At 39.7% G+C, this 12,654-nt stretch overlaps 1 protein-coding gene across 1 annotated transcript in view; it reads right to left on the bottom strand.

The window, feature by feature from the left end:
- Window positions 1-607: 607 nt before the first annotated feature.
- LOC136835652 (uncharacterized) overlaps window positions 608-12,654 on the bottom strand; it is an 18,303-nt gene continuing 6,256 nt past the window's right edge. Inside the window, 8 exon segments of the mRNA XM_067099467.1 lie at window positions 608-2,427; window positions 3,423-3,532; window positions 4,049-4,190; window positions 4,966-5,094; window positions 6,215-7,037; window positions 7,039-7,824; window positions 8,410-8,743; window positions 9,221-9,488. Coding sequence (XP_066955568.1) covers window positions 2,297-2,427; window positions 3,423-3,532; window positions 4,049-4,190; window positions 4,966-5,094; window positions 6,215-7,037; window positions 7,039-7,824; window positions 8,410-8,743; window positions 9,221-9,324 — 2,559 coding nt within the window. The 5' untranslated portion in view covers window positions 9,325-9,488 and the 3' untranslated portion in view covers window positions 608-2,296.

A 12,654-nucleotide genomic window follows, 5' to 3' on the forward strand; every position in this document is an offset into this window, starting at 1 on the left:
GATTAACAGCTCTCCTAGGGCTGGCCCGAAGGATTAGACTTATTTTACGTGGCTAAGAACCAATTGGTTACTTAGCAACGGGACCTACAGCTTATTGTGGAATCCGAACCACATTTCAGTCAGGGCGGAATTTGCTGTACCCGTGTGAAGGAGGGTAGAGATTTTATTGTAGGGTATAGAGCACTAAACATTTTTTATATAAATATATATGTATACTGAAAGTTTAGCCAACATTTACATAGTTTTAGATCAAGGTGATATCCATTCTGATGGCGTTTTTAGAGATATAAGGACTATGTGGTTTTAAGTATTTTTGTAAGGTTTTTGTATATATAGTATGTATTATATATATATATATATATATATATATATATATATATATATATATATATATATACACACATATATATATATATATATATAATACATATATATATATATATATATATACATACACACACACATATATATATGTATATATATATATATATATATATATATATATATATATATATATATGTGTGTATATATATGTGCGTGTGTGTTTATGCGATGTGCAAGCATGAAAGTGTAAATTCAAAATTCTCAATAAATGATAACACCGGAATAATCAAACATATTTATTTATTATTATAATGTTGTATGCAGTGTATATTACTCAGTCGTAAGTGTATACATTAATGGCCAAGCATAATGATTTTTGAGCCTGGCAATGCAAAATGCAATATTATGTATAATCATTTAGCCTTCTCAGAAAAAAGTTTATACATACGCCTAAATATTTATTCATATACGCCTGCGTCAACTTCAACTCTAAGCCTAACCTGAGTGTATATTATTGCGTAATGTAATCTAAATCACAATCAGTTCTACTCTACTGAAGGAAGCGAGAAGATTTTTAAGTCTTATTTATTTACATTTTTTTAGAAAATTGATTTCCTGCTGTTTAGAGTCGGTTCATTTATTTTGATTTTATTGACTAAGGTTCCTAAAGTATGAGTTAATTAAGTTTTTAATCTATTGCTTTGTTTCGGCTACACTGGTGTTTCGATTGGAAATACATCTACCCTTGGGGCGTTAGTCCCGTCAGCGCACCTCGTGCGGTGCACTGTAGGCATTACTTAAGGTTCTTTGAAGCGGCCCCTAGCTTATATATTTAGCCTTTGACTTATATATTTAGCTTTCATTGCTGTGCTTTTCAAGACAATTTGAATTTCTGTTCCACTTTTCCACTCAGAGTAATTCGAATGAATATCATAAAAGATTTTCTGAATAAATAAAGTATTTATTGCCTTCTTTTGACCTATGTAGGCAAAAATATTCTACTTTCATTGCAGTATTTGAAGACAATTTGAATTTCTATTCAACATTTGCACACAAACTAATTCGAAAGAATTTCATGATGATTTTCTGAATTAATAAATATTTTTTTGCAACACTTAGGCATAAATCATTTTGATTTTCTTATACACTGTCATGTCAGGCAAATCAATCGGTTTGATAATATGCTATTGAATTAGAATTATATAAATGTATAGCACGATGAATTTTTAACAGTGGCTACGTGGTAAAGCAATGTATTCGCATTCCTAAAGTCGTAAGTTCAATCCCATACTTGTCCCAGCTAGATGTCAGTGGCGACTAGCTGGCAACCTAGCTGTCAGTGGTGACGAGCTGACGATCTAGCTGTCAATAGTGACCAGCTGGCAACCTAGCTGTCAATGGGGACCAGCTGGCGACCTAGCTGTCAATAGTGACCAGCTGGCAACCTGGCTGTCAGTGGGGATCAGCTGACGACCTAGCTGTCAGTGGTGACCAGCTGTCAACCTAGATGTCAATGGGGACCAGCTGACGATCTGGCTGTCAGTGGTGATCAGCTGACGACCTAGCTGTCAATGGTGACCAGCTGACGACCCAGCTGTCAATAGTGACCAGCTGGCAACCTAGATGTCAGTGGGGACCAGCAGTCAACCTAGCTGTCAGTGATGACCAACTGGCAACCTAGCTGTCAGTGGTGACCAGCTGGTAACCTAGATGTCAATGGGGACCATCTGGCAACCTAGCTGTCAGTGATGACCAGCTGGCAACCTAGCTGTCAGTGGGGACCAGCTGACGACCTAGCTATCAATGGTGACAAACTTATGACCTAGGTGTGAATTGACCAGCTGACGACCTAGCTGTCAATGGTGACCAGCCGTCGACCCAGCTGCCAATAGTGACTAGCTGGCGACCTAACTGTGTAAATGGTGACCAGCTGACGACCTGGCCGAATTCCACCAAAAAAACTCGACCCTATCTAAACTAAACACAGGGGCCTAAACTCGAGGTTCCCATCGGGAAGATTCTCGTCCAGACAGGCGTGATGGGAAGGTTTGGAACAGGGAAGAAACCTCCCCGCTTCGTAGTCTTCCCATCCAGACTTTTTTCCTGGAAGGAAGTTGAAGGGAAGGTGAGGAAGGAAACTGAATGAGGAATTTTGAACTAGAAGAATCATTTTGTTTATATCTCGTCTCATCTTCTTGGTTATCTTGATAGGAAAGATACTACCTCAAATTATTAGAAATTATGGTAATTACAAATATCTACTAATATTTGAGAGCTACTCAAAGAAATAAACAACTAAATCTGATATAATGACCAAGGAAAAAAACAAATGATACTAATATTTTGACAGATACCACTTCAAAGTGAGTTAGGAATTATGGCAAATATCAATGACTGCTAATATTGTAGATCTACCATAAAAATATCACTTACATTTGATGTACTGATTAGGGAAAAGCAAATTACTAATATTTAAACCAGATTAAAATATTAGCTACATCTAATATACTGATTAGGCAAAAAAAAAAATTATTACTAATACTGTAAATTTTACATCTACTAAAAAATACAGTTAAATTTAATATATCGATTAGGTAAAAAAAAATGTATAATTACTAATATTTTACAATACTAAAAAAATTACAGTTACATCTAATATACTGTTTTGGTAAAAAAAACTGATTACTATCATTTTACATCACTCAAAAAATTACAGTTACATCTAATATCATAATTAAGCAAAAAAAAACCACATGGTTAATATTCTGAATGAGCTTCAGAATCTCGAACTATATCTACCAGAATTAAATAACTGCTCTAATATTGTTTACAAGCTTCTTAAGTTAAAGGAAGCTTCTAATATAGATGGCCTGCTCTTGAAGTGGCTAGTACAAATGTGTTGGTTAATTTCTAAAAGTAAAAGACTACACCTCATTGAATGGGCATTTTCCAAAAGCAAACGAACAAAATTAACATCGGTGTGGGTTTAGTCACGAATATGAAAATGATGATAGAATTGAGTGATATTTTGAATAATTTGGTCTTGATAATATTAATAATGGTAATAATGTTAATTATATGCCAATGACGGTACGTACCTGTATCAAGCCAGTGCTGAGCATGACGGTACATCTCGTTTCCGTAACGGTTACGGACGTAGAGTCCGGGACTTGTCGGAGCTGTCACCCAAGATCCGTCAAACTGTATCCTGTAGGGAGGAAAGGAGTAGAATAATAATAATAATAATAATAATAATAATAATAATAATAATAATAATAATAATAATAAGATCCATCATACTGTATCCTGTAGGGAGGAAATGATAGAATTTTGATAACAATAGTAATAATAATAATAATATCCGTCAAACTGTATCCTGCAGGGAGGAAAGAATAGAACAGAATATAGAATTTAGGCCAAAGGCCAAGAGCTGGGAGTTGTGAGGTCATTCAGCGCTGGAATGGAAATTGAGAGAAGGTAGGTTCGAAAGGTGTAACAGGAGGAAAACCTCACTTGTTAGGAGAAGGTTGAGGAAAGTATGATGGAAGAAAGTGGATAAGAACGGAGATACAGTAAAAGGAATGAAAGGGGTTTCAGCTAGAGGCCTAAGGGACTCTTTTTTTAAGAAATGCCAACAGTGCACCACGTGGGACGCACTGACGGCGCTAATCCCTTACAGAACTAAGCAATATATTAAGTCATATATTATCACAAGAACAATTACCTCGTCCGAGGCCTCCTGGCTAGCAAATCTTCCTCGGAGTCCATTGTGTGTTGGCTATAGAGCTCCAGTGCCCAGTGAGGGGTATTCAAAGAGCCCTGACCTCCTGCCCACTTCCCGTCAACACAGCACCATCTGTTGTCGACTGAAATAAACGAGAAATGACGTATAATAGTTAAACATGAATTATTATTATTATTATTAAGCAGTTCATCTCTCGTCAACATAATAATAATAATAATAATAATAATAACAATAACAAACGTTTAATTATTCACTATTTTTATCGTATATAATTCCGACAATTATTTTTCAGGAGGACCATCGACCAAAATAAAAAGAAATGAAGATAGCCTTAAAGGAAATAGCAATAAACTATAGTCAACGCATTTTAAGAATATGACTCGGCCCCGCCCCCTTCCCCTGGCACCGTAGATAATGCGTGAGTTATTGTACCGCACTCTCGGACGATATCAGTTCCTGCTTGGTTATAATACTAATCACATCGAAAGGTTGTTCATTCAATAACTAACGGAGGCTCTAAAACCTGTAAATTGGTACTTATTTCTGTACAACTGTTCTGTCAACATTCTTTTGAAAGTTTCCCCTTCATGACAACACAAATAGTAATTCTCTCTTTCTCACTCTCTCTCTCTCTCTCTCTCTCTCTCTCTCTCTCTCTCTGTGCTTCAATCATCACTACCACTCACTCAACCCAGTCTGACTCCTGCTCACGACAAGGACAGTGCTGCCAGCCGTAAAAGCAATATCATGAAAGAGGGGTGGGGTTTAGGCTGGGGTGGCAGGGTGGTGTAGGGAGGATGTGGGAGTGGCCGAGTGATATTCTTAAAATGCGTCGACTGTAACTTCTACAAAACAAAGCCAGAATAGGGTATATAACAATCATCACAACATCCTACCCAGATGGAGAGAATATCCTGCCCTCTCGAAGACATCCTTCAGCTGGCCCAGGGCCGTGAAGTTGTTTGTGTGGAAGGTGATGTCGGCATCCTTCTCCCAGGGCATGACCCCGCCTGTCTTCACCGCTCCTAAAGGAGAGGTAGGAAAAGGAAAATTAATAAAATGTTTGTTGTTAATAATGAATTAATGATTTGATAATTAGGTTGTCATGTTATTTGAATGGTCTGTTCTCAGGAATTGTTTGGAATGGTATAGGATTGTGTAAATATATTTCTTTGTATATGTATATATACATATAAATATAGTATATATATATATATATATATATATGTATATATATATAAGCATATACATATACAAATATATATATATATATATATATATATATATCCTATATATATATATATATATACATATATATATATATATATATATATATATATATATATATATATATATATATATATATATATATATATATAGATATATACATTATAAGCAGAAATGCATTTACATATCACTATATAATTCTGAATAATTCCTAATAAGAGATCAATAAAAAGTTACGATAAGCAAAGAATTAAACTTCAATTTATAGTTATTAATATAATTTTTACTGATATATAAAATGATTTAGTTTAATCAGGCCGAGAAAAATACTACACACGCAAAATAATTCGAGACTTCATGATTCTGTCAGCACTTTTTCTGTCCGCCCTCAGATCTTAAAACTACTGAGGCTAGAGGGCTGCAAATTGGTATGTTGATCATCCACCCTCTAATCATCAAACATAACGAATTGCAGCCCGCTAGCTTCAGTAGTTTTTATTTTATTAAAGGTTAAAGTAAGCCATAACCGTGCTTCTGGCAACGATATAGGATAGCCCACCACCGTGCAGTGGTTAAAGTTTCATGGACCGCAGCTCACACAGCATTACACCGAGACCACCGGAAGATAGATCTATTTTCGGTGGTCTTGAATATACGCTGTACAGATTCAGTCAGCCAGAGATATTATACACATGCAGAGTAATTGAAGTTCTCAAGCTTAAGTGTATGTAAGATCTACATAAAATTTGTACATAAGTAAACCATTTCAATGATTTTAGGTATGCTGTATAATTAACAATTAAGAGAGCAGTCTGATACAAGCGTAACCCACTGAACCGACCTAATTTTTCCTCAAACTTAGAATTCAATTGGGGTATTTTTTTTTTATCAATGTCATAAACAAAATTTCTACTTTACCCATCAACGTTCCTTCCTGCAGCTCGCACAAGAGGCCGTGGGCGTCGCACGTATCCATGAGGAAGCGCACGAGGCGCGCCAACTCTCTCCTGCAGCAGGGCGGAAGGGCAAACCCGGCCACTCCGCAATTGACGGCCACTTCCTCGCACGAGAACATAAACTTCGTGTTTCCAGGAGGCACTTGGATGGAATAGAACCCGTGGAGCCTGGCGAAACTCAGCAGGGAAGCTCTGGAGGGCGTCACCAACTCGTGGGCGACGCTGAAGACCTCCTGAGGGCACGCGGCCGCCAGCATGTGGTGGTATCTCGACGCCCTCAGGAACAAATCCAAGTGGGACATGGCGTCTGGAAGCTCGGCGTTCCAGCCGAGGTGTCGCAGGGCGGAGGTCACTGCCACGAAGGGTCCTTCCAGGGCGTGGCACAGGAGGTAACCCTGGGCGGTGCCCAGTCTCTTTCTCGTCCAGGTGATCTGGTAGTTCGACTCGCGGACTTGTAAACACCCCATGTGCCACTGACCCGACTTCGGCAGGAGGCTGGCGCCCGCGGCCCACACGCCCAGGTACTCCGTAGCCCAGATGAGGTGCTCTATGGTGTTGGGAGACGAAAGGGCGGAGACGTTCGTGGCCACGAAGACGTAGGGCGTCGTGATGTAGTCCAGAGCCACGGAATAGCCGGACCCTAAGGTCGAGTTCAAGGGGACGTGATGCACCATCAACCTGAGATTTCGCGGGAAATGGAGGGACGCAGAAGAAGAAGAAGAGGAAGAGGAGGAGGTGACGAAGTGGACGGCGATGCCCGGGTAGAGCTTAGCGAGTGTTTCCTTCAGGTTCCTCCCTGCCGCCGTCGGAGGAGGAGGAGGAGGAGGAGGAGGGGGTTCCTTGGGGCGTTCCCTGGTCCATAATCAGAATGGACACGGAGGAGATGATGTCTTCCTTGGTGATGCTCAGGAAATTGTTGGTTATTCTGGCGGCGGACGCGTCGGAAGGCTTCCCCTTGTCCTTGCATTCCTTCTCCTCCTTCTCCCTGGTGTCGAAGATATATCCTCCGAGCCTCACTTTGTATCTCCCCTTGGATATAAAGTCGCTTTCATTGAAAGCCCGCCTGGTATTGGCGCTGACCTTCTTAGCACCGGCGTCGTACGATAAAAGGTGTCTAGTAGACTCTTTAAACGAAAGTTCTTTGTCCTTATCTTTAGATTTTTCACCATTTTCATCATTTGCGCTCCTGAGAGACGTCTGTAAATGCGCACCCAACGTCTGTTTATGAAGGAGGGCGTAAATGTCATTTTCCGGAGGTCTGTGGTGGCGACGAACCGTCTTTTTCGGGAGCTCGACAACTGGCTTCACGTCACTTCCGTTTGCACTGACGCCGCTGCGTCGATCGTCACTCTTTTGATCACCGACCTTTTCCGAGGGGTCAGAAGTGTCAGAGGGACCTTTGACCCCGAGCCGTGACCTCGACGAGCGAGTCGTGGTTGAGGAAGGCTTCGCGAAAGACGAATTGGGTTGGTAGGGGTTCATTCTCGGGGAGAATTGGTTGACCAAGATGTCGTGTAGGTTGGCTACTTTCTCCTCTAGACTCGCTACTTCTGCTCTGACATCGCCTGCTACCTGAAGGGAGAAAGAAAATGGAGATATTTAAGGGCGGCAGAAGGAATGTCTGGAGTATCTTTTACACGTCCAGGTGTTCCTCTACTGTAAAATCTATTCCTCCTTTATTTATTGATTCTATACTTTCCTTTCTTTAATGACTGACCTCTTAATAATTAGTCTCCTCTTTCTGTATATCCCATTTCCCATTACCCTCTGTTACTTCTTTCGCAAGAACACCATAATACTCTTTGGAAGCTTGAATTTCTAGTCAGTGGCCCCTTTGGTGGGCTTGTTCCATACAAATAGGGTAATAATAATAATAATAATAATAATAATAATAATAATAATAATAATAATAATAATATTTTTGTATTCATTTATTTATTTATTATTTTTTCTGATGACTGATCTTTTCTGTATTTCTTACTATCTTCTGTAACTTCTTTCTAATGAACATAATACTCTTTGGAAGCTTGAATTTCAAGCCATGGCCCCTTTGGTGGGCTTGTTCCGTATGAACATAGGTTTATCTGCTGAATAATAATAATAATAATAATAATAATAATAATAATAATAATAATAATAATAATAATCGCATCTCACCAGCTGCGCCTTCTTCAGGCGAATCTGGAGCGACGTGAACATCGTATGAAGCGTGTAGTAATAGAAGGCGCCCACTCCCCCCGCCTGGCCTTGAAGGGGCTTGGGCGTGGGCGTGGCATTACGTTTCTCCTGAGGGGCTATGCCCACGGCCTTGGCTAAACGGGCGCCCCACGTCGAAAGGGCGGGCTGATCTTCTTCTTCTTCCTTCTCCCCATGGAGGACCTCCTTCGCGTCGTTCCTCCCGACGCCCCAGCAGAGGTCACACGGGTCGATCTCCTTCTGAGGGGCGGTGTACGTCGTGTGGGCGGCCGCGACGTGCGACGCGTGGTAGGCTCTAGGGGTGGGGAGACAGTGGTGGGCGTGTCATTTCCAGTGTAAAACATTATTAACTGGCGATCAACAGGTGAGTGAAATTACCTTGAATTTACAGCAGTTAATGTTGATACAGATTTGTAGTAGATGGCAAAATCTCTAATTACTCTTTTATCTCTTCTCTCTCTCTCTCTCTCTCTCTCTCTGTCTCTATATATACACACACACATATGTATATATATATATATATATATATATATATATATATATATATATATATATATATATATATATATATATACATAATATACATATATACATAAAGTTTTTTGCCGTGACATCATCATAAATGCTGTGCACATGACACTCAAAGCATCTAGGCAGCGAGTTCGATCCCCTTTGAGTGCTGAGACCCAGTTCATTTACCAATTCTTAGCTACATTATCACACATCCAGGCAGACAGAGAGAGAGAGAGAGAGAGAGAGAGAGATAACTCACTTGAACGCATGGTAGTCGGAGAGAGTGAGCGTGAGAAACAGTAGCATCCAGGAACATCCAGTCAGAGAGAGAAGGAGCAACTGGATGGACGAGTGGCGTCTCATGGTTCTTCATGATCAGTCAAAAGCTCTTCCAGGAGGCCTTTTGGAAACGTCAGGCCATGACAGGTCGGTTCCCTCGCCGATCAGGACGCTATGGTGGACAGTTCAAGCTATTGTTTCGCCTTTTCTTTAGCTGTTTCTTTGACGGGTGGGCTGGTCATAGTAACCTGAAAGTAATGAAAAACTGGAGTTAATGTAACTTGGTAACTTTGTTTAATATTTAATAAATATTTGAGAATAAGGCTTGGCGACTGACTTGTCAGCAGGTCAGGAATGATGAAAGGCTTGGCTTAATGCAACTTAGTAACTTTGTTTATTACTTAATAAATATTTGAGGATAAGGCTTGGTGACTGACTTGTCAGCAGGTTAGGAATGATGAAAAGTTTGGCTTAATGCAACTTAGTAAGTTTGTTTATTACTTAATAAATATTTGAAGGTAAGGCTTAGTGACTCAGTTATCAGCAGGGTAGGAATGATGAAAGTCTGGAATTAATGTAACTAACTTTTTTTATTTGATAAATTTTGTTTTATTTAAAGTCTAAATTAATGTAACTTAGTAAATTTGTTTTATTTAATAAATATTTGAAGATAACCCTTGGTGACTCAGTTATCAGCAGGTTAGGAACGATGAAAGGCTGGACTTCATGCAACATAGTAACTTTGTTTATTATTTATTTATTTAATAAATATTTGAGGATAAGGCTTGGTGACTGACTTGTCAGCAGGTTAGGAATGATGAAAGGCTGGACTTAATATAACTTAGTAAATATGTTGATTATTTGATAAACATATAAGATTAAGGCTTGGTGACTCAGCTAACATCTGGTTAGGAATTCCAATCATAAGTTTTAATCAACATTTTGGTTTATTAAGATGATTCGGTTATTTGATAAACATCTCAATTGATTAAAGAAGTGATTTTTGTTTTTATTTAGTTAAGGATATTCATATCAAAACGTCCTTAGTTATTAGAAATAAATTAGCATAATTCCTAATTTTGGCTAATCTAAGAATCTTGAACCCCGTAGTGGGGATTGTGCCGTCATTGCACCTCATGCGGTGCACTGTAGGCATTACTTAAGGTTCTTTGCAGCGTCCCTTCAGCCCCTAGCTGCAACCCTTCTAATTTCTTTTACTGTACCTCCACTCATATTATCTTTCTTCCATCTCCCTATCCACGCTCTCCTAACCATTGTCCTCCTGTTACACCTTTCAAACCTACCTACTCCCAATTTCCTTTCCAGAGCTGAATGACCCCATGGGTCCCAGTGCCTGGCCTTTGACCTAAGCTCTACATTCCAAGAATCTTAAAGACGAGAACATTATTTCTACAACACCACCATCACAGTCACATTGCCAGATGGAAACAAAGCACTACAACAAACGTACATTCATATCACGAACATATTTCCCAGACAATAAACACGTCAGGCTGTCAGGACGAAGCCATTATTCAAAACGACTATACTTTTCCACGTACCTCTGGTTTAACTCAACGTCTCTATGAAAATGCTGAGTGGCTTTGCTCTCGGGTTCAAAAGAAACAAAGGCCCGACTTTCCTACCCCCTGGCGGAAGAAGAAGGGGCTATGAAGTTTGCTGGAAGATAACAATAATAGGGGCGATAATTTGAGAGCGGAGCGAAGTTTCTCCCTGGCAGATCTTACTTCTGCCAACTTCATCTTTCTTTTGCATGAATCATGAGGGCTGTCGCTCACAGAGAGAGAGAGAGAGAGAGAGAGAGAGAGAGAGAGAGAGAGAGAGAGAGAGAGAGAATAACTCTGATAAAGGGAGGTCCCCAGTTTTGTGGGAGAAAGAGGTAGAAGGGTGTTGATAAAGAAAGGTCCATAGAGAGAGAGAGAGAGAGAGAGAGAGAGGTCCCCAGTATTGTGAGAGATAAAGATCAATTGGTGTTGATAAAAAAAGGTCCATAGTATGACGGACAGAAAGAGAGAGAGAGAGAGAGAGAGAGAGAGAGAGAGAGAGAGAGAGAGAGAGAGGATTTAAAACTTTTTCCCCCTCTCCTTCAATGAGAAGTTCCCCACCGGTTATTCCGGTCAAATAACTTGATTAAAATGCTTTTATCTTAAAATGATCTTGTGTGTGTGTGTGTGTGTGTTTGTGTGGGTGTTGGTGTGTCTGTATAAGACAGGCGAGAGAGAGAGAGAGAGAGAGAGAGAGAGAGAGAGAGAGAGAGAGAGAGAGAGAATAGATCGTGGAATGAAGTTTTTCCTCTTATTCAGTAAAAACTTTCCGCCCAGATATTCTGGGAAAAATAATTCGACTAAAATGTTTTCGCTCTAGAATCATTTGAGAGAGAGAGAGAGAGAGAGAGAGAGAGAGAGAGAGAGAGAGAGAGAGAGACGATGGCGGTAACTATCATGTTTGATCATTCTAGATAGCAAAAACTAATAAGATGCCTTCTATTTATTTAATAGTAAAATCTAACCAAATATCATTTCTGATGGATCAGTTGTTAAACTTTAAACAAGTAAAAAATGCGCCGAAGTTTCTTCGGCGCAATCGAGTTTTCTGTGCAGCCGCTGCAGCGTATAATCAAGGCCACCGAAAATAGATCTATCTTTCGGTGGTCTCGTTATAATGGTGTATGAGCCGGGGCCCATGAAATTCTCATCCGGCCATGGTGACCGGTGTTGTTGCGTTGCCAGACGCACGATTATGGCTTACTTTAACCTTGAATAAAATGAAGATTACTGAGGCTAGAGGGCTGCAATTTGGTATGTTTGATGGTTGGAGGTGGATGGTCAACATACCAATTTGCAGCCCTCTAGCCTCAGTAGTTTTTAAGATTTGAGGGCGGACAGAAAAAAAGTGCGCACAGAAAAAAGTGCGCGCAGAAAAAGTGCGGACATGATAAAGTGCGGACGGACAGACGAAGCCGGCACAATAGTTTTCCTTTACAGAAAACTAAAAATGCAGAACTGTTCAGTTCAGAATGAATTAGGCAGGAATGAATACAATAGTAAATTCAATATGTCGTTTTGATTATATGTCTGGCAAAGCTGTTTGTTTTACCTCGGCGAAAACGTGTCATAAATAATGAAATTTACAAAATGACCACGTGTGAAAACAATTGAAGAATATATGATAAGAGAGGCTGCATTTAAATGGATATATATACATAACACACACATAAACATATAAGAGAGAGAGAGAGAGAGAGAGAGAGAGAGAGAGAGAGAGATAATATAATAATTCTATCCCCACCTCTCCCAACCATCTGCAAGTTTTTGTCTCCGCGAGAACAGCTTTCAACAATTTATCCAGGGAGGAAAATAAAAGAAACCTCTAGTATTGACTACGTTATTGGCC

The sequence above is a fragment of the Macrobrachium rosenbergii genome, chromosome 55 (genome assembly GCF_040412425.1).
Source record: "Macrobrachium rosenbergii isolate ZJJX-2024 chromosome 55, ASM4041242v1, whole genome shotgun sequence".
NCBI classification, from domain to species: domain Eukaryota; kingdom Metazoa; phylum Arthropoda; class Malacostraca; order Decapoda; family Palaemonidae; genus Macrobrachium; species Macrobrachium rosenbergii.